General features: G+C 38.0%; 1 protein-coding gene across 1 annotated transcript; it reads right to left on the reverse strand.

Moving 5' to 3' along the window:
* Window positions 1-19676: 19676 nt before the first annotated feature.
* Window positions 19677-20615, reverse strand: LOC118933368 (olfactory receptor 6C2-like). The gene has a single exon (XM_036927569.2). It carries the CDS (start codon window positions 20613-20615, stop codon window positions 19677-19679), a length of 939 nt encoding a protein of 312 aa, XP_036783464.2.
* Between the last annotated feature and the right edge of the window lie 3660 nt (window positions 20616-24275).

A 24275-nucleotide genomic window follows, 5' to 3' on the forward strand; every position in this document is an offset into this window, starting at 1 on the left:
AAAGTAGGGGGGATCTCACACCCCAACTTCAAGCTCTATTATAAAGCCATAGTAATCAAGACAATTTGGTACTAGCACAAGAACAGAGCCTCAGACCAATGGAAGATACTAGAGAATCCAGACATTAACCCAGACATATATGGTCAATTAATATTTGATAAAGGAGCCATGGACATACAATGGCGAAATGACAGTGCCTTCAACAGATGGTGCTGGCAAAACTGGACAGCTACATGTAGGAGAATGAAACTGGACCATTGTCTAACCCCATATACAAAAGTAAACTCAAAGTGGAACAATGACCTGAATATAAGTCACGAAACCATTAAACTCTTAGAAAAAAACATAGGCAAAAACCTCTTAGACATAAACATGAGTGACCTCTTCTTGAATATATCTCCCCGGGCAAGGAAAACAACAGCAAAAATGAACAAGTGGGACTATATTAAACTGAAAAGCTTCTGTACAGCAAAAGACACCTTCAATAGAACAAAAAGGAACCGTAAAATATGGGAGAATATATTTGAAAATGACACATCCGATAAAGGCTTAACATCCAGAGTATATAAAGAGCTCACACACCTCAACAAACAAAAAACAAATAACCCAATTAAAAAATGGGCAGAGGAACTGAACAGACGTTTCTCCAAAAAAGAAATACAGATGGCCAACAGACACATGAAAAGATGCTCCACATCGCTAATTATCAGAGGAATGCAAATTAAAACTACAATGAGGTATCACCTCACACCAGTAAGGATGGCTGCCATCCAAAAGACAAACAACAACAAATGTTGGCGAGGCTGTGGAGAAAGGGGAACCCTCCTACACTGCTGGTGGGAATGTAAATTAGTTCAACCATTGTGGAAAGCAGTATGGAGGTACATCAAAATGCTCAAAACAGACTTACCATTTGACCCAGGAATTGCACTCCGAGGAATTTACCCTAAGAATGCAGCAATCAAGTTTGAGAAAGACCAATGCACATCCATGTTTATCGCAGCACTATTTACAATAGCCAAGAATTGGAAGCAACCTAAATGTCCATCGATAGATGAATGGATAAAGAAGATGTGGTACATATACACAATGGAATACTACTCAGCCATAAGAAAAGGGCAAATCCTACCATTTGCAGCAACATGGATGGAGCTGGAGGGTATTATGCTCAGTGAAACAAGCCAAGCAGAGAAAGAGAAATACCAAATGATTTCACTCATCTGTGGAGTATAAGAACACAGGAAAAACTGAAGGAAGAAAACAGCAGCAGAATCACAGAACTCAAGGATGGACTAACAGGTACCAAAGGGAAAGATACTGGGGAGGATGGGTGGGTAGGGAGGGATAAGGGTGGTTGAAAAAGGGGGTATTAAGATTAGCATCCATAGGGGGGTGGAGGAAAGGGGAGGGCTGTACAACACAGAGAAGACAAGTAGTGATTCTACACCATTTTGCTACGCTGATGGACAGTGACTGTAAAAGAGTATGTAGGGGGGACCTGGTATAGGGGAGAGCCTAATAAACAAAGTATTCGTCATCTAAGTGTAGATTAATGATAAGTAGAAAAAAAGCAGTTCCTGTGTGGTGACCTCCAATGAGTTCTACACAATGATATAAAGGGCATATAAAAGTGTAGGCAAAGGGTCTGTTTGTGTTTATACAGAGGATCAAAGCCTAATTTGGCTACCCTGTAAATGAACTAAGATACGATATGAAATAGAACTTCCAACATCAGCACTCTCGGGAAGACTCATGCCAGAAGATGATCAGCAAAAAAAATCCCAAAAAAGATCCACGCACTGCCACAGGTGTAGATGCACTCATCCCACAAATTCCTGGACTTTCCATGGGAATGATGAAGGAGATATCTAAGCTGGCCTGTGCATACAGTAAAACAACAAATTTGACTGGATCTATACTGTTGGAACTCAACCAAGAATTAGGAGAAGTGCAAATTGTAGCACTCCAAAATCTTACAACTTCAGACTATTTACTGTTAAAAGAACATATGGGATCTGAACAGTCCCCAGGAATGGGTTGATTTAATTTATCTGAATTCTCTCTGACTGTTCAAGTTCAGTTGGACAATATCCACCATATCAAAGATAAGTTTTCACAAATGCCTAAGGTGCCTAACTGGTTTTCTTGGTTTCACTGGAGATGGCTGGTAATTACAGGTATGCCTTGGTTACATAACTGTACTTCTATTATGTTAATGTCTGTGCACAATTGAATTAGTAGTTTAAAACCTACACATGCTGAAGTTACTCTACCCGAAGATATGTCAAAGAAATAATCAATCTTCCCAGGTTTTCTTCCGCCTGCTACTTCTATAGCTTTTCTTCTTCCTACCTAATTACAACCCTTAAATAGAATTCATGCCACATGTCAAATTTACTGAGTATCATAACACTTCCAAGTGGTAAAGACACCTCAAGACAAATGCTGGGCATAGAAGCCACAGGGCATAAATATGCAAAGAAGTAAAAAGCTAACCTTTTCAAACAATAAGTCTTCTCTCTCACTTACCAACTTAACATTTCTCTGTATATCCCCAGAAGATGACTGGTTAGTCAGAGACGGGTAAGATTCCTCAAGGGAGGAACAACCTAAGACAGGCACAGTCACAGGGGGGCCATCAGGTGAGAAAATAGGGATAAACAGAGGTGAGGCTTAGAACCTCCCCCCTCCTGTTCTGAGAGAAATCTGCATACGTGGATGTTTTATTGCCCTTGTCTAACTCGGATTAACACATAGTCTACAGGCACACATCTGATCTCTACATTTGCTCTCTTACAACACTAAACTATGTTTTCTACCTTTATCTCGTATCTACCTACCACTTCAGCATTTTATTAAAAATAATAATAATAAAGAGAGAAATGTGGTATCCACATATAAATCAAGTATAAAAATCAAATGAATATTCATATTTGAACTGACTGTTTATAGTTCATAATGCATGAACAAAACCGAAAGCTTCTGTGATGACTGCCCTTGTAATGTTCACCATGTAACTTATTCACTTTGTAAGAATTCGTACTCTATGTAAGAACTTGTTCGTTATGCATCAGAAGATTGGAGACTGACGAAAATTAGGCTTGGGGTGTTCTAATGATTGTGCATTGAGTATTGACCCCCTATATAGAATTTTATTGATGTTAACAACCATTTGATCAATAAATATGAGAGATGCCCTCACAATATATATATATATATATATATACATATATATATATATGTATATATATATAAAAATACACTTCCAATTGTAAAATAAATAAGTAACCGGGATGTAATATATAGCATAAGGAATATAGTCAAAATATTGTAACAACTTGGTATGGTGATAGCTGGTACCTAGAATTATCATGTATATAAATGTTGAATCACTTTGTTGTACACCTGAAACTAATGTAATACTGTGTGTCAACTACCCTTCAATAAAAAATAATTATCCAGGAAAAAAAAATAGAAATATGCCAGACAGAAGACAAGTACTACATATATAAATGTTATCATTTACGTATGGAAATCTAAAAAGTCAAACTCAGAAACAGAGAGTAGAAAGCAGTTGCCATTCTGGGAGTTGGCAGAAATTGGAAGTAGTTGGTAAATGGGTACAAACTTTCAGCTGTAAACTGAGAAAGTTTTGAGGATCTAATATATTACAGGGTGACTATAGTTGACAACATTGTATCATTGAAATTTGCTAAGAGAACTTAATTGTCCTCAAACACACTCAAAAGATACATATTTGAGTTGGAGGATCTGTGAATGAACTAAGTGGGAGGAATCCTTTCACAATCATCACAATATATATTTAAATATTTTAAAATTATTTTTGATCAATTTTATCATAAACCTGAAAAAATAAAGATAAAAATTCTTAGTTTAAACAGTGATATATCTTAAATAATTTGTCTTGAACATTTCACGTAGAATATTGTTCTGAAATTTGTTTGGTGTACTCATGATTTAAATTGTGCTTATGTCAGGAAACGTAGGCTTTCTTGAGTGAGTCTTCAAATTTCCTCCTTAAGAAGATGTGCTTGTCTGAGCCAATATCAGATACTGCTATTAACACAAGTTTGGAGTCACTAAAAGTGAATTTGATCATGGATCTCTCACTCATTAAGTTTCCTAACTTCCATTAGTCTCATTTTCTCTAAATGAAAAAACAGAAAATTTAGAATTATTTTGCAAAATGTTTTGTGAACTAGTAATAATATACACATGTCAAGTACTTAACAGTCCAAATGAAAACTAATTTTCTTAATTAATTTAGAGTCTCTCCATTATATATGCTTCCCCAGACTTCTGCTGTTCTTATCATTGTCTTTGAAAATACAACATATTTTCACTGGGGATCACAATACTTTTCATCAATTATTTTTGTATGTAACCTTATGTGCTTTTCTTCAGTTTTAAATGAACACCCTTTGAATATACTGTACATACAGAAAAGGAAAAATTCAACATTCTACAGCTAGAATATTTTTCCCTCAGGGCTGTCAATTGTCCAGTGTGGTATCTCTATCCTTACAAGACCACCAAGAGTTCTGCTGGTTCCCTGGAAGCCCACTGCCCAAGCAAAGCAATTTCCTACACACTATTTTTTAATGTCTATTGCTGTGTAACATATCACCCTACATTTTAGTGGATAAGACAACAATTTTCATCATTCATAGTGGCAGGAGTAGATGGTGGCAGCTGGATGGTTCTCACAAAGGAGTTCCATTTAGTTGTAATCAGCGATGACTGGATTTGAAATCGTGTGAAGATTCAACTGAGCTGATGTCCACCATGACTTCTTCAGTCCAATGTCACAAGAGCTAAGATGGCTGGATCAGATGGGGCCAAGCAAGCACCTCCCTCAACACAGCCCCTCTGCAAGGCTAGCTTGGCTTCCTCATGGCACAGTAATCTCGGGGCATTTGAACTTCTCACATGACACCTGGATTCACCCAGGGTATGTTCCAGAAGAGAGGATTGAAGCTGCACGGCTCCAATGACCTGATCACTGAAGTGACACAACTTCACTTCTACCACATTCTAATGGCCAAAATCAACTCAAAGAGCCAGTTGATGTTAAAGGGGATCAGACAGAGGTGACACCTTCTGATGGGAAAGTATCAAAGAATTTGTAAGTATCTTTAACCCACTGAATTGATGAATCTGAAAATGTCCTGAGGACTAGAACAGCTGCTTCCAATTAATTCATCTTTGTACAGTTCAGTCCTTCCAGTGTCTCACCCCTCTGGTCCTCATTGTTTTAGCCACAGTCTGATGTCTTTAAAGTCAATGGTATTCATGTTTTACCTGTATTTACTTGTTGTCTTTGGAACAATTACTCAGAGGAAGTCTATCAACTATTATTAATGACTGCTTGGTTATGTTTTTCTTTATGTTAATGATTGTTTGCATATGTTTTACTAACTGCAGAATGTAAAAGGTAAGGAAGATCATTATAATTTTGTTCAAATTAAATACTTATTGTGAGATGTCATTAACAAGGCACAGTTGAAGATGAAGACAGAGAATATTTCCTAAAAACTCAATGTTCTTATCCTCTTGAAAGGAAAGTAGTTTGTAAGAGGTTGTGTTTTGAGGGTAAATGACAGTCTCTCCAAATGGTGTTGGAAAATCTGGACAGCTTCATGAAAAAGAATGAAACTGGATAACTGTCTTATACAAACACAAAAATAAATTCAAAATATTTTAAAGAGCTATATAATAAGACTTGATATCTTAAAACTACTAAAAGAAAGCAAAGGCAGTGAAATATTGAACATAGGCATTAGTAATTTTTTCCCTGGATATGTCTCACCAAGCAGGGGAAACAAAAACAAAACAAAACATGAGGGATATCAAACTAAACAGGTTCTGCACAGTGAAGGAGACCATAAACAAAAAGTCAACCTCTGGAACAGAAGATATATTTGCAAATGATGTATGTGATAAGTGGATCATATCCAAAATATATAAAAACCCATGCAATTCAACGCAAACTGCTTGAAAGATAGAAATCCTGAACAGATAATTTTCCAAAGAAAGCATACAGATGGCCAAAAGACACATGAAAAGATGCTCAACATCACTAATCATCAGGGAAATGCAAATCAAAACCATAATGAGATATAACCTTACATTTGTTAGAACGGCTATTATCAAAAAGATAAGAAATAACAAATGTTATTTGTTATGTAGGTGAGGATGTAGAAGAAAGGGAACCATTGGCAATTGTTGGTGGGAAAGTGAATTGGTGCAGCCAGTATGTAAAACAGTTTGGAGGTGCATAAAAATAAAAATAAAAATACCATAGGAACCAGTAAATCCATTTCTAGATATTTACCTAAAGAAAACAAAATCACCAATTTGGAAGGACATACACCCCTCTGTTTATTGAAGAATTATTCAAAATAATCAAGATATGTTAGCAACCCAAATTTCCACTAATAGAAGAACAGAGAAACAAGATGCACTATAAATATGCAATGGAATGTTACATAGCCATGAAAAATAAAACCTTGCCTTTTGCAACAAATGACCAAAACTATAGGGTATTGTGCTAAGTGAAATAAGTCAAACAGAGCAAATACCATAGGATTTCACTTATATGTGGAATCAATAAACATTAAGCGAAGAAACAAATAGACTTAAATACAGAGAACAAACCAGTGGTTGTCATAGGAGAGAGGAAAAGGAGGATGGGCAAAAGAGGTAAAGGGTATAAAGAGATACAGAATTCCTATATTAAAATAAATAATTCATTTGAATGGAAAGTACAACTTACAAAAATATAGTCCATAGTATACTATCCTAAGGGATTTTTATCATCTCAAGCATCACTGCTTCTTAGTTCTGGGAAAGTCCCCTTCCAGGAGAATCGGTCTGGTGTCACAGATCACTGAGTCAGTGACTACAGTCATTTCACATTTTTGTGGGAGAATAGAGACACCATTTCCACTACAACATCCTTACCACATGTGCTACAAATACGTTTGCTTTCTTTGACTGTGGGTATGAACATTTGGATCATGGAGGTTGCTTCATCTATGCCCTCCAGAGACATTTCTTGTGTGTATGTTTTAAATCTGGAAAGTTGCCTCCAGGTCTTTTCATAAAAGGTATATAGGTTTGAGCTGCCATTAAGGTCTTACTCACAAATGGCCAGAAGATGGATCCTTTAAATAGGCTATATTTGAAAGAAAAAATATTTTTAGAGAGCTTTCAATTGTTGTATTGTAACAGCTAGCCTTAGGAATTCTCCTGACAAGATAAAAGAACAGAAATTAGGCTTGGAACACAAAGTAATGTCCATATCCAACATAAATTCCCATTTTAAAAATCTGTCCCCTGGACAGAAGAATCACTTTTAAATTATAAAGCCATTTTACCTGCACTTTCAGGAGATCCCCCCAAATTTGGAGATGGTTTATAAAGATTAATGGCCATTCACAATCCCTTGACAAAGGAAACTGATAACAACTGAACTTCCTAGGAAGCCCTCCTATAAATGATGAACTGGTCGCCAATACCTAGGGACTGATAGAGGAGGGATACTGAGGTTCATGACTACATTCTATAACTTTCAAGTCCCATTTGCAATTTTCTGACCTGCCACCCAGTTGGCATGGGTTTTGAATTATGTTCTGAATTTTGCTACTCATGAATAAATAATACATTGTTGTTAGTTTTAAAAATTACTCTGTGTTATATGCTTTTACTTTAAAAAGAAATTGTGTGTATGAATGGGTTTAAAGATGGCAGTGTGAGAGGAGAGACAGAGGCTTCCTCCTAAAACTGGATAGATAACAATTAGAAAATTTAATTGGTGTAACTAATCCTGAGAGAGCAACACGAAAGAGGACGGCATCAGATTGCACACATGTGGAGAAAAGAGCAGACCTCAGCAAAAAGGGTAATGTACCAGAGCTGTGGCTCCGTGGGACCCGATCCCCTCCCCCAACCCCAGCTCACTGGCAGGAGGAAGAGAAATGGAGCAGGGAGGGAGTGGTAGTCTTGGGACTGCTGAATACCTAGCTCCGGAGATCTGCTCTGGGAGCACAAACCTACATTTCATGGTGCTTTCATGAGACTCGCATGACTACCAGGTTGGAAAGTTAATACAGTCAGAATTCCTGGGGAGACTGGTATTCTGGCTGCTTGTGGAAAGCAGGGATCCATATACAGCTGCTCTGGGACAGAAGTTTATACCTGTGTGCCCGGCCCACTGGCTCAGGCAGAGACAGGCGCAGCAGTTGGGAAGAAGGAAACAGCTCTTTCCTCCCCCCAGGCACCAATACTGCTACCCTGTGACTCCCGACATTGCTTCAGGGGCTCAGCAGCTCCAGAATAGAGCTCCTGGACACTAGAGGGCGCCATATACAAACATGAACCGCCAAAGGAACCTTGTTCAGAGTAAAATTGTTAAAGAACTCCCAAGAAAGATTTAAATGATATAGACCTCGTGACTCTTCCTGAAAGGGAGTTCAAAATAAAAATCATCAACATCCTAATGGAGGTATGGAAAGACATCCAAGAACTCAGGAATGAATTAGGGTCAGAGATCCAATCATTAAAGAACACGATGGAGGGTATTAAAAGCAGGTTAGATACGGTGGAGGAGACAATAAATGAAATAGAAACTAGAGAAGAGGAATACAAAGAAGCTGAGGCACAGAGAGAAAAAAGGATCTCTAAGAATGAAAGAATATTGAGAGAACTGTGTGACCAACCCAAGCGGAACAATATTCGCATTATAGGGATACCAGAAGAAGAAGAAGAGAGAGTAAAGGATAGAAAGTGTCTTTGAGGAGGCAGTTGCTGAAAACTTCCCCAATCTGGGGAAGTACATAGTCTGTCAGGCCATGGAGATCCACAGATCCCCCAACACAAGGGGCCCAAGGAAGACAACAGCAAGACACATTGTAATTAAAATGGGAAAGATCAAGGATAAGGACAGACTGTTAAAAGCAGCCAGAGGCAGAAATAAGATCACATATGAAGGAAAGTCCATCAGACTAACATCAGACTTCTCAGCAGAAACCTTTCAGGCCAGAAGGGAGTGGCATGATGTATTAAATGCCATGAAGTAGAAGGGCCTGGAACGAAGATTACTTTATCCAGCAAGATTATCATTTAAATTTGAAGGAGGGATAAAACAATTTCCAGATAAGCAAAAGCTGAGAGAGCTTATATCCCACAAATGATCTCTGCAGTCTATTTTGGAGGGACTGTTATAGATGGAAGTGTTCCAAGGGTTGGATAGCTGTGACCAGAGGTAGTAAGATCATGGTAGGGAGGGTGGAGCAGCTGATTGCGAGGCAAATGCAAAATTAAATAGACTATCCCCAATGTCAACAAAGGGATAGACAAAAAGTACAGAATTTGATACCTAATATATAAAGAATGAAGGAGGAGAAATAGAAAAGAACCTTTAGATTGCATTTGTAACAGCATACTAAGTGAGTTAAGTTAGACTCTTAGATAGTAAGGAAAGTAATCTGGTACCTTTGGTAACCACGAATCTAAAGCCTGCAATGGCAATAAGTGCATACCTATTGATAATTAAACTAAATGTAAATGGACTGAATGCACCAATCAAAAGACATAGAGTCACTGAATGGATAAAAAAACAAGACCCATGTATATGCTGCTTACAAGAGACTCACCTCAAACCCAAAGACATGCACAGACTAATAGGGAATGGAAAAAGATGTATCATGCAAACAATAGGGAGAAAAAAAGCAGGTATTGCAGTACAAGTATCAGACAAAATAGACTTCAAAACACAGAAAGTAACAAGAGATAAAGAAGGACATTACATAATGATAAAGGGTTCAGTCCAACAAGAGGATATAACCATTCTAAATATATATGCACCCAATACAGGAGCACCAGCATATGTGAAACAAATACTAAAAGAACTAAAGGAGGAAATATACTGCAATGCATTCATTTTAGGAGAATTCAACACGCCATTCAATCCAAAGGACAGATCCACCAGACAGAAAATAAGTAAGGACACAGAGGCATTTTACAACACACTAGAACAGAAGGACCTTATAGACATCTATAGAACTCTACACACAAAAGCAACGGGATACACATTCATCTCAAGTGCACATGGAACACTCTCCAGAATAGACCACGTACTAGGCCACAAAAAAAACCTCAGTAAATTCAAAAGGATTGAAATCCTACCAACCAACTTTTCACATGACAAAGATATGAAACTAGAAATAAATTGTACAAAGAAAGCAAAAAGGCTCACAAACACATGGAGGCTTAACTGCATGCTTCTAAATACTCGATGGATCAACGACCAAACTAAAATGGAGAGCCAGCAAGATATGGATATAAATGACAACAACAACACAAAGCCCCAACTTTTGTGGGATGCAGTGAAAGCAGTCTTAAGAGGAAAGCATATAGCAATCCAGGCATATTTAAAGAAGGAAGAACAAACCCAAATGAATAGTCTAATGTCACAATTATCAAAACTGGTAAAAGTAGAACAAATGAGGCCTGAGGTCAGCAGAAGGAGGGACATAATAAAGATCAGAGAAGAAATAAACAAAATTGAGAAGAATAAAACAAAAGCAAAAATCAATGAAACCAAGAGCTGGTTCTTTGAGAAAATAAACAAAATAGATAAGCCTCTAGCCAGACTTATTAAGAGAAAAAGAAAATCAACACACATCAACGGAAACAGAAATGAGAAAGGAAACATCACGATGGACCCCACAGAAATACAAAGAATTATTGGAGACTACTATGAAAACCTATATGCTAACAAGCTGGAAAACCTAGAAGAAATGGACAATTTCCTAGAAAAATACAACCTTCCAAATCTGACCAAGGAAGAAACACAAAATTTAAACAAACCAATAACCAGTAAAGAAATTGAAGTGGTAATCAAAAAACTACCCAAGAAAAAAACACCCATGCCAGATGGATTTACCTCGGAATTTTATCAGACATATAGAGAAGACATAATACCCATTCTCCTTAAAGTTTTCCAAAAAGTAGAAGAGGAGGGAGTACTCCCAAACTCATTCTATGAAGCCAACATCAACCTAATACCAAAACCAGGCAAAGACCTAACCAAAAAAGAAAATTACAGACCAATATCCCTGATGAATGTAGATGCAAAAATATTCAATAAAATATTAGCAAACCGAATTCAAAAATATATCAAAAGAATCATACACCACAACCAAGTAGGATTCATCCCAGGAATGCAAGGATGGTACAACATTAAAAAATCCATCAACATCATCTGCCACATCAACAAAAAGAAAGACAAAAACTACATGATCATCTCCATAGATGCTGAAAAAGCATTTGACAAAGTTCAACATCCATTCATGATATAAACTCTCAGCAAAATGGGTATAGAGGGCAAGTACCTCAACATAATAAAGGCCATATATGATAAACCCACAGCCAACATTATACTGAACAGCAAATAGCTGAAAGCTTTTCCTCTGAGATCGGGAACAAGGCAGGGATGCCCACTCTCCCCACTGTTATTTAACATAGTACTGGAGGTCCTAGCCACAGCAATTAGACAAAACATAGAAATAGAAGGAATCCAGATTGGTAAAAAAGAAGTTAAACTGGCAATATTTGCAGATGACAAGATAGTGTACATAAAAAACCCTAAATACTCCACTCCGAAACTACTAGAACTGACATCGGAATACAGTAAAGTTGCAGGATACAAATTTAACACACAGAAATCTGCGGCTTTCCTATACACTAACAAAGAGCCAATAGAAAGCAAAATCAGGAAAACAATTCCATACACAATTGCATTAAAAAGAATAAAATACCTAGGAATAAACCTAACCAAAGAAGTGGAAGACCCTGAAAACTATAAGACACTCTTAAGAGCAATTAAAGATGACATTAACAAATGGAAACTCATCCCATGCTCAGGGCTAGGAAGAATTAATATTGTCGAAAATGGCCATCCTGCCAAAAGCAATATACAGATTTGATGCAATCCCTATCAAATTACCAACAACATTCTTCAACGAACTGGAACAAACAGTTCAAAAATTCATATGGAAACACCAAAGACCCCGAATAGCCAAAGCAATCCTGAGAAAGAAGAATAAAGTGGCGGGGATCTCACTCCCCAACTTCAAGCTCTACTACAAAGCCATGGTAATCAAGACAATTTGGTACTGGCACAAGAACAGAGCCACAGACCAGTGGAACAGATTAGAGACTCCAGATATTAACCCAAACATATATGGTCAATTAATATTCGATAAAGAAGTCATAGACATACAATGGGGAAATGCCAGTCTCTTCAGCAGATGGTGCTGGCAAAACTGGACACCTACATGTAAGAGAATGAAACTGGATCACTGTTTAACCCCATACATAAAAGTAAATTCAAAATGGATCAAAGACCTGAATGTAAGTCTTGAAACCATAAAACTCTTAGAAAAGAACATAGGCGTAAATCTCTTGGACATATACATGAGTGACTTCCTCATGAATATATCTCCCTTGGCAAGGAAAACAAAAGCAAAAATGAACAAGTGGGACTATATCAAGCTGAAAAGCTTCTGTACAGCAAAGGACACCATCTATACAACAAAAAGGTACCCTACAGTATGGGAGAATATATTCATAAATGACAGATCCGATAAAGGCTTGACATCCAAAATATATAAAGAGCTCATGCACGACAACAAATGAAAAGCAAATAATCCAATTAAAAAATGGGCAGAGGACCTGAACAGACAGTTCTCCAAAGAAGAAATTCAGATGGCCAACAGACACATGAAAAGATGCTCCACATCACTAGTTATCAGAGAAATGCAAATTAAAACCACAATGAGTTATCACCTCACACCAGTAAGGATGGCTACCATCCAAAAGACAAACAACAGCAAATGTTGCCGAGGTTGTGGATAAAGTGGAACCCTCCTACACTGCTGGTGGGAATGTAAATTAGTTCAACCATTGTATAAAGTAGTATGGTGGTTCCGCAAAATGCTCTAAGTACACTTACCATTTGACCCAGGAATTTCACTTCTAGGAATTTACCCTAAGGATGCAGCACTCCAGTTTGAAAAAGACCAATGCACCCCTATGTTTATCGCAGCACTATTTACAATAGCCAAGAATTGGAAGCAACCTAAGTGTCCATCAGTAGATGAATGGATAAAGAAGATGTGGTACATATACACAGTGGAATATTATTCAGCCATATGAAGAAAACAAATCCTTCCATTTGCAACAACATGGATGGAGTTAGAGGGTATTATGCTCAGTGAAATAAGCCAAGTGGAGAAAGACAAATACCAAATGATTTCACTCATCTGTGGAGTAAAAGAGCAGAAGAAAAACTGAAGGAACAAAACAGTAGCAGAATCACAGAACTCAAGAATGGACTAACAGTTACCAAATGGAAAGAGACTGGGGAGAATGGGAGTGTAGGGAGGGATAAGGGCGGGAAGATGAAAGGGGGTATTATTATGATTAGTATGTATAATATGGGGTGTGGGGGAAAGGGGAGGGCTTAGCAACACAGAGAATCCAAGTAGTGATTCTACAACATCTTACTATGCTGATGGGCAGTGACTGTAATGGGGTTTGTGGGGGAGACTTAGGGTAAGGGAGAGCCTAGTAAACATAATGTTCTTCATGTAATTGTAGATTAATGATAAAATAAAATTTTTTAAAAATTAAAAAAAATGAAATTGTGTACCCTCTTCACCCACAATTTTAACAGAAGTTAAGTATGTTAGGGGACTGAGTTTGTCTCCCTGGTTCTTATCCCTGTTGTGACAAAGAATTGAAGGGCAGAGATTCAGTAGTGAAGCAGTGCATAAGTTTTATTTGAACACACTCGGAGGGAGGAATGGGCTAGAGTCAGGGTAGGCAAAGACAGATGGACTTGAATTAAGCAGAGAATAAGGGGAAGCACACTGATGGGAACCTGTGAGCTCTAATCAGTGCTGTCACTACCCCTCCCTATTTATCCGAAGCAGGACAGGGACACTGAAGACATGTGTTTAAAGTCTGGAAATGGAATGTTCTAGCAAAGTGACAAAGACACCACTGGAAAAACACAGAGACAAATGAAATAAGTTGAACAGTAAGAAGTCTTTTAAAATTGCACACTCCAAGAAAGGGGAATGCAGGAAACCTTAGGGAGGAGGCACACTTAAGGACTTAAGATTCTCTTTTAAGGCTTTCAATAATGGGATAAAGGTAAATGGTTGGTGGGCATAGGCTTGTCATTCAGCATCAAGATGTCTCTCTCCAGTGAGAGACAACACATCAATCTTGTAGATAGTTCTGTCGGATAAACTTCGTATTCTTTTCCAATATAGTGACTATCCCCAAGCACTGGGAACACATCAGTAGAGACTGCTTGTCTTGCCTTAAGATAGTTGTTGGCTGATTACCAAAGAATCGGCCAGGTATCTAACTTACCAATCCTCTTTTAAAATGGAATTTTATCTTTAAGATAAGTCCCTCCTGTTCTTATTATGTTATTCATATATCATCATTTATTTAGGAAAATTAGCCATGATGTTTGTATTACATCTCTGCCCTATCTCAATTGGATTAGCTGGGCAAAGTCTCAAGGTCAGCCTAGATTAAGAGCATGAGGAATGAACTCATACTGCAAAGAGCATTAGATCTGTGAGTCCTTCCTGGCTCTCTGGCTGTATCTCATTAACTCCGTGAGTTCTTGATGGGCACAACCCTCTTTTCATCTTGCTCATATCTGTCTTTCTGCCTAACAAATCCACGAACATTCTGAAGTCTATCCCTGTATTCAAGGTGAAGATTTTAAATCGATATATAGTATGATAAACTTAAAAAGATAAAACTGAAAAAAGCAAAGGTGTATTATTTAAAAGGCTTGGGGTTCAGCTCTGTTTGTAAAATTTAAATATCTCCAGAATGTCTTGACTGGCCTTCCTGAATCTTCATATCAATAGGTGTTTCTTCCACTTTGTTTCTCCCTTTGGTTTCTTCTTCTAAGTTTATTCACCCTGGGATGGGAACATATTTCCCGCCTGGAATTATACATGGCAGTAGTGCACAGGATCTCTGAATAAAAATCAGTCTTCATGCATGTGCTGCTTAAGAGGGTTGCCCCTAGAGATCATGGATGGATAGCTGGAAACTCCCCTGTGGATGGTGGTGAGGCCCTGGTGGTTTCTGCACTGGGGGTGACTGTACCTCAGTGGGTGACAAAAATTAAGCAATACAAATTGCCTGGAGGACACAAGGAAATTGAAAATCTCTGCAGGAGTTGGAAAAGGTGGGCATCATAAAGCCCACTTATAGTCATTTTATTTAGCTGGTTGTGCCAGTAAAAAAGCTGAATGGCTCCTGGTTTATGGCCATGGATTACATGAATTGAATAAAGTCATAACCCCTTTACATACTGCTATCCTCTATAGCAGCACTTATGGACACCCTCAGTCACGAACTAGGAATGTATCATTATGTTGTGGATGTTGCTAATACTTTCCTCTCTACTAACATAGCACTGGAAAGTCAGGAACCAATGTCATCATTCAGGAAGGCCGGCAGCAGGCATTCACTGTCCTTCCACAGGGACACCTCCACAGTGCCACTATTTGTCATGGACTTGTAGCCCAGGACTTGGGCACATGGAAGAAACTGCAAATGGTGCAGTTGTATCACTACATTGATGATATTATGTTCACATCTGATTCTCTTGCCAATATGGAAGGCCAGTCCCTATACTGCTGCAACATCTACAAGAGAAAGGATGGGATGTGAACAGCACCAAACATCAGGGACCTGGTTTATTGTTAATGTTCTGAGGGATTATCTGCTCAGGTAAAACTAAAGTCGTCACAGAAGCAGTCATAGACCAAGCCCAGGCTTTCCCTACTCCTAAAACTGTGGCAGTATTACAAGAGTTTTTAGGCCTTTTGGGCTACTGGAAAGACTTTATTAAACACTTGGCACAAATTCTGAAGCCCTTAAACCAGTTGGTACAAAAAGACTTCTGGTGGGACTGGGATGAAATGTGTGCAGCTGTTTTAACTGCTGCTAAGTGCACAGTCAAGGCCATTGAGACCTTGAGTGCAATGGACTTATCAAGGCCCTGTAAGACAGATGTTCATGTAACCAAAGATGGTTATGGTTGGGGCCTTTAGCAGTGGTGTGAACTGACTCACTAATCTACTGGATTCTGGTCAGAATATTTGAAAGGAGCAATGTATGGAATACCTTGATAGAGAAACAACTGTATGCTATGTACCATGTATTGCTGGCTACAGACTGTATCAATTTTACAGCTCTGTCCAAATTAATAACCACCTATCCCACTGCAGGGTGATTGTGAGACTGAAACCAAAGGCCATGAATTGCCATGGCACAGAAGCCTCCACTGGCCAAATAGGCTGCATATTTACAGCAGCACAGCACCCTCTCTACTAGCCCTGTAAGTGGAGAACTCCAACACTTATTGGGGCCAGTGAACTATACCAGTGGTAAGCAGGAAGAACTTGCTTTTAAGCCCTTGGTAGCCAAGAGCTTATATCAGGAGGGAAAAGCTACATACCTGAAGATGCTAGGTATACAGATGGCTCCAGTCATGGGCAGTCCCCAAGGTGCAGAGCTATGCCTTTCTATCCTCAAACTGAGACAATATGGATGGAGGACAGAGAGGGGAGGAGCAGCCAATGGGCTGCACTGTGGGCAGTATGGCTCGTGATCACACAGGAGCCCTCCCCAGTTGTTGTCTACACTGACAGCTGGGCCATCTATCTGGGCTTGACCCTATGGTTACTGACGGTGTCGTGCCAACTGGATGGTGAGTCACTGGCCCTTTTGGGGGCAAGAGCTGTGGCAAGACCTATGGGTTTCTGGTGAGACTTAAGACACTTACTGTATATCATGTCACTGGTCATTTGCCTTTCACATCCCCAGGGAATGATGAAGCAGACATATTGGCCCACATGAATTGGCTAGAAGGAAACCCTTTCTCTGATGTAGCCCTGTGGTTGTATCAGCTTTTGTTGCACACGGGGTAAATGACAATGTGGGTTGTTGCCCATTGGTGGAAACTTGCCATAGACTTTTGAAGAAGACAGCAGATACCAGAAGGAGGGCCTTGGGTGCTCTAAGAGGGAATTAAACCGAGTCCCATAGCAACATTGGACAACAAGAAAGGTGACAATACCCCTTGTCAGGTGGCAGATAAACTATATTGGACCACTGCCCATAACAGAAGGATATTGATATGCCACGACTTGGTGGGCACAGCTACCAGTCTTTTGTTTGCTTTTCCTGCATGTCATGTGGATCAGCAAACCAGCAAAAGCGGTTTCCTTTGTAGGCTATGGCCAGCCACAGGTTATTGAGAGCAATCAAGGCATCCACTACACTGGTAACACATTACAAGAATAGGTGGGGCAACAAGGAATACAGTGGAAGTTTCAGGTATCATATAACCCTATTGAGGCAGGCATGAAAGAGAGGTAGAATGGTTTGTTGAAATCTGGCCTGAAGTCTGACACCAATAGTCTGTGGGGTTGGTCGGCTCATTTATGGACTGTGCTGTGGCATTTGAATGAGAAGCACTTAAAAGGAGCTTTGAGCCATGTGGACATGCTAACGCACACTGCTGCCTCTCCTGTACAATTGTATGCATGTACCAAAGAGGAGTTATTGAAGCCAGGACATGGCCAGCAGAGCAGCAACCTTCCTGCTACCAGCCCTGCCTGCATTAAACCCTGGAGACTCTGTGGAGTGGACATGGCCCTGGACATTTCAACACATGCACGAGTCATGGCTGGCCGTTACAGTACCTTGGGGATAAAGCCTACAAGCTGGCCTCCTGTGTGTTCCTGGAGTAACAGCTGAGTGGCCCCAAAACATCATAGTAGTGTACCCCAAATGACCAGCACATGAGAACATCTTATAGGGAAGTTTTGCTATGTCTTATGGCCAGTGCATGTATGCCCTGTAGCCCTATATATTGACCCATCTGTAACTCCCCCAGGGAGTGGAGTGAAGGTCTGGTACACTAGACCAGTTCAAGATCCCATACCTGCCACTCTCCTATCACAGGAACTGCATGTGTCCTACCTGATGGACAAGATTTGCCTCTGCTGGTGTCATTAAAATATACATCTTATCACCTTTAAGGATATTTTCTTCTGCAGTTCCTTTGGCCTGGACCCGCCCCCTTCCTGCAGCTGTCACATGATGAGTGCACTGAACTCCATATCCATTCAGCTAACAGCCTCCTGTGGAATGAGTGACCTATTTACTTAATCTGCATAGGACTTTGAGCCTAGCTGGATGCTCCAGCTTGAGGATTATCATGATTTTATTGCTGTTTTTATTGTATGTAATGAGTCTGGTTACAGCGCTCCAGGGTTCTCACACTGGGCCATTGCAGAAGATGGGGAGTGAGTGATTGTGAGGTGAGATTTCTGAAAGTTTGGGCTGGGGGACAATTGCAATATTTTCAGAATCTCTCGCCTGACCTTAGTTTATCTCCATATCACTAGGTGTTTCCAAGGTGTGGAGAGAAGTAGTCCATCTCCATATCACTTGTAGGTGATTACAAGTGGAGTTGGGAACTATCTTGCACCTGATACAGAGAGGTTTTGGTGTGTTCTTTTAGAAGCCAAGTCACGAGAGACATTGGTGAGCAGGATGAGAGAACTCCTTGTAAGCAATAAAAGGTTTCTCCCAGTTTACTTCTCCCTTTGACTGATTTCAGCTTCAAAGGTTCATTTGCCCCTGGCTGGGAATATACTTGTCCCCCAGAGTTACAGGTGCATGACTCAGAATCTTGAATTGACATTTTCTTTTCACTTAAAACAGCAAATCATCACATTGATACTGGTATTCACACTACGTTTTTCTCTCTTTTTTTTTTATTCCCAGTATATTTGGCTTAGTGCTTATTTATTTATCACTCTTCTAACTGTATATTAGTTTAGTTTGATTTGCTGCCATCTGTTTGCTTAAATACTCCACATTAAAGATTTAACACTTTGTTATATCAATATCAATCTGTTTTCTGTGATTTCAGTGAAGGATTTATCTTTAACAGGAATTTCCATTGCATTCTCTCATCACTGTAACTTCATATTCCATTGGTAAATTTTAAGTCCTTTTTATATTGGAAAGGACTCAGTCAATGAAATATGTGAATGTTGTGATTTTAAAGATTTTTCATTAGTAAATGCTTCCTTCTACATCTTATACTTATTCATTGTATTAAAATATATCTCAGCTTTATGAAATATTTTCTTGTAACACTTAGAAAAGTACAGATTCTTTTATATATTATGGCTCTTATTTGAGTAAGTCTTATTTTTGTGTTTGTTTTTTATATGGATGAATTGTGTGCAGTATTGTGCTAACATTTTATGATAAATTACCCAATTCTTTCATCATTGTTTAAGAGTGAAGTTATATTTCCTGAAACACTTATTCTCATTTTTCTTCATTAAGATTATCATCTAAAGAGTTTTCTTGTGAAGAAATGAATGGGATAACGACCCCATTCATGGGGTCATGGTGTGACTTACATTCAGGGACAATACTGAATGGACGACCAAATCTAGTTTGGGAACAGACCAAATTAGGTAGACGGAATATATGCTCAGAGATCTGACATCAATTTTCCCCTAATTCTTTGAGAACAATATAAATCTTTTGACTAAGTCATTAAAGGCTTGTTTCACTTGTTTGTTCCTCAGTGTATAAATAAATGGGTTTAACATGGGAGAAATGGAAGTAGTGAGTATTGACACTCCCTTATTAATGGTCATTTCATCTTTTGCTGAAGATTTGATATAAACAAAGATGCAGCTGCCATACGTGATGGAAACCACGATAATGTGGGAAGAGCAGGTGGAAAAGGCTCTTGTCCTCTGCTGGGCAGAGGGGAGTCTTAGAATGGTTCTGATGATGTACATGTAGGACAGAACCACACACACCAGAGTCATGATAAAGGTCAATACAGCACAGGCAATAACCATCTCCTCTATGAGCCATGTATCTGAGCATGAGATCTTCAGCATAGGGTTAGCATCACAGATAAAGTGGTCAATGGCATTAGAGGCACAGAATTCCAGGTCCAGTCCCAAGCGGAGTGGTGGCAATATAATCAACAAAGACATCATCCAACAGCAGAAGATCAGCCTTTTGCAGACTCTGTAGTTCATAATAGTCATGTAATGCAGGGGTTTGCAGATGGCTACATATCGATCAAAGGACATGGTGGCCAGGAGAAAAAATTCTGTTACTGCGAAAACATCTATAAAAAACAGTTGGCATGCACAAGCATTATAGGTAATAGTCCTGTCACCTGTTGATATACTGTACAAGAATCTAGGAATGCAGGCAGAAGTGAATGAGATTTCAAGGAAGGAAAAATTTTGGAGAAATATGTACATTGCAGTTTTAAGGTGAGAATCCACTAATGTGAGGATGATGATGCTCAGGTTTCCAGTGAAACTCAACATGTAGGTCATAAGTAGAAATATAAAAATCAGAATCTGTAGCTGAGGGTCATCTGTCAATCCCAGAAGAATGAATCTTGTTACAAATGTGTGGTTTCTCATTCCTGTATCCTGACTTTTGCCCAATCAGTTTGTAAAACTGAGCAAAGTAAGCTCTGAGAAAATGGTGTGAAAAATGGTTATAATGGATTTTGTTCAGAAAAGCCGAGCAGTGCATTTTCATGTATTTTGTTTTAGTTAATAATGGATTATAGATATAATTCATACTCTTGGTTTTGCTGATAGCATATAATTAGCTGGATAACAAACGACTTTCGAACGTTTTTACGACAACATATTGTATGATAGACATTTTGTATTGCAGCCCAGTGTACATGCTCACAACTCACACAAATACATACTTACATACATATACCTGAAACAAAATACACTAACCCTTCGGTGCCCTACTTTCTGATGTGTTATATTCTAATGAACCTCATTAAAAATAAACACAAATATCTTCATTGATTTTATGTCTAAAAATTGTCATGACCTGTGTTTGAAAAAATAATTAAAGGATTTATGGATTCATTAAAGAATATAGTCCAAGGGAAACGTAATTTTTCATGATAGGTTTTTACATGTGCACTGCCTTTAAATTTGTACTTTGCAATAGATTCGTTCATAGCACACTTGTCCCCTAAAAATATTTATTTTCTCACTCATCAGAACTTTATTCAGTTTCATGATCTGCTTGTAACCTTTTTTCCTAACTAAATTAAAAACATATGAGGTGTGTTTATAACACTATATGTTTCTAGATTCATCTACCAATGTAGTTGAAGACTCTGTTCTACAGCATGAATCACCTTACATGGATTACCTGTGCGGAAAAATTTTTTATCTAATTATGTTTTTTTCCCTGTCCATTACTCTAGCAGTTTAGCTGATTCTGACCTATATCTGGCTCTCTGTGACTTATTCCTCTGTTTTCTAGTCGGACTGTTCAGAGAAGTCCTTCCAAATTTCAAGAGCCATATTATGAACTTTCTATGTGTTTTTTTTGCACTCTGTGATAATAGAGGATGCAACAATTTTGTTAGAAATAGGATTTTTATTTTATTTATTTATTTATTCATTTTTCCTTTTTTTTTTTTTTTAGATAATTATTTTTTATTGAAGGGTAGTTGACACACAGTATTACATTAGTTTCAGGTGTACAACACAGTGATTCAACATTTATATACATGATAATTCTAGGTACCAGCTATCACCATACCAAGTTGTTATAATATTTTGACTATATTCCTTAGGCTTTACATTACATCCCGGTTACTTATTTATTTTACAATTGGAAGTGTCTATTTTTTTTTTTTTTTTGTGAGGGCATCTCTCAAATTTATTGATCAAATAGTTGTTAACAACAATAAAATTCTGTATAGGGGGGTCAATGCTCAATGCACAATCATTAATCCACCCCATGCCTAATTTTCATCAGTCTCCAATCTTCTGAAGCATAATGAACAAGTTCTTACATGGAGAACAAATTCTTACATAGTGAATAAGTTACATGGTGAACATTACAAGGGCAGTCATCACAGAAACTTTCGGTTTTGCTCTTGCATTATGAACTATAAACAGTCAGTTCAAATATGAATACTCATTTGATTTTTATACTTGATTTATATGTGGATACCACATTTCTCTATTATTATTATTTTTAATAAAATGCTGAAGTGGTAGGTAGATACAAGATAAAGGTAGAAAACATAGTTTAGTGTTGTAAGAGAGCAAATGTAGATGATCAGGTGTGTGCCTGTAGACTATGTGTTAATCCGAGCTAGACAAGTGCAATAAAACATCCACATATGCAGAAAATTTCTCTCAGAACGGGGGGGTGAGGTTCTAAGCCTCACCTCTGTTGATCCTCATTTTATCACCTGATGGCCCCCCGGAAATAGGATTTTTATCTTGTTAAAAGTAATAACCATAGGTCTGAAGGTGACTGAGAAAATAGAGTTGATTCAAGAAAATATTTACCCTCTGAACTAGATCAAGTTATATTATTTATTATGAGGAATCAATTTCAAGACTATCCTGACACCTCTTACTTTTACCATCTTCCTAACTCTAATTCAGGATTACAGTTGGCATGTACAGTTGGTGGAGGAAATGCGAGGCCTCCTGAGTCACACCACAGCCTGACTACACACTCAGCATGTATGTAGGTACCTGCATAAGGTAAAATACTGTTACCTGACTTACCACAGTTTGGCAGAGAAATAGCTATCCTTTATGGATTCCATTCATACTTTCTCAATACATCTGCCAGAAACGTATTAATGCCAGAGATTAAAAATCTTAAATTCTAGGTTTGGAACAACAGCTGCTCTGTGGTTGGTCCTTAGTGAACACCAGATACATGAACCGCATTTATACCTGCTAAAGTGATTTCAATTGCCAGTGCTTGTTTAGATCATAAATAAATTGAAAAAAAGAACCCACATCATTTTCTATAGAAATTCTAATTAACTGACTATATGAAGGCTTCACCGACTTGCTTTAAAACAGCCCTTTCCTTCAGAAGTGCGAGACACTCTGTACCCACCATCTGCCCATTTCCCATAGTAAATTTCCAAGAGTTTATAGGTTTCAGCAAAGGGATGCAAGAATGACCCTGGTTTGATGTTTTAGGATCAGCTGGGTTCTCCCAAAAATGTGAGAATCACACAATTAACAAGAAATTAATAAATAGTAACAGCAGATTAAGCAATTTTAATAAATAGAATAATAGACTCAAAATATAGAAAAGAAAATATATATAGGCCACCTACCTCTCTTTCCTTCAGTCTCAATACAACTGAGTCTTACACAAGTCTGGAAACTTTAAGCCATGTTCTTGCTCCTAAATATCTTGAAAATAAGTTGACATTATTGTTTGAGTAATATGCATTTACTCTTTTTGTCTTTTAAAAAACTTAACATTTTATAGTGCAGGGATCAAATTATGTCAGCAGATGATTTCCGATTCAAGGTTGATTCCAGAAGTCCTTCATTTCACTTATTTTAGGTGGCTACTATTTATTGGTATACAAATCCAGGGCTATAAAAGTCTTCAATAAATTAAAAATTATAAATTCTTGTTTCTTTTTGCCACCATTCAATTAACTATTCATATCACTCTACTTTCAGTAAAATGTATCAAACTGTATCTTAAAGAAAATAATTTTTTAAGTCTCTCGCAGATTAAAGACATAGTGGTTCCTGTTGGTTTTTTTTTTTATCTCTGAACATCCTTAGGGTTAGAATGATGAAGAAATTACTTCACAGGTTTGTATGTGGATAAAAGTCCCAGGTGAATTACAAAGTTACTTGTCAATCTTTTGCGTAATCGTTTGGCAAAGATCCTGAAACAGGCAGCCCTGGGGACGGTGTCCTCAGAGAACTGAAAATTCCACAGTGATATTCCACATAGGACTTCACACAAAATAAAAAGTGAAGAAGAGCAAGCCTACATTTTCCTCAATTTATTCAGTAACATCTGTAGCTGCTAATTACTTTAAAAGAATATAATTACCCCTTTTTCTCTTTTGGTTAACATATTTTTGCCTTATATAATTGCTACTTTTTATTAAATATTAAGATAACAAAAATAGAAAAATGAAGCTAGAAGGTAATAACAACTATTAATGTCTCATAACCCTCCATAAATTTTCTTTTTATATAAAGTAATATAATTAGTATATTCACAAATATGAAACCATTTACGTGATGTTTTTC

This window comes from Manis pentadactyla, chromosome 10 (genome assembly GCF_030020395.1).
Source record: "Manis pentadactyla isolate mManPen7 chromosome 10, mManPen7.hap1, whole genome shotgun sequence".
Lineage (NCBI taxonomy): Eukaryota > Metazoa > Chordata > Mammalia > Pholidota > Manidae > Manis > Manis pentadactyla.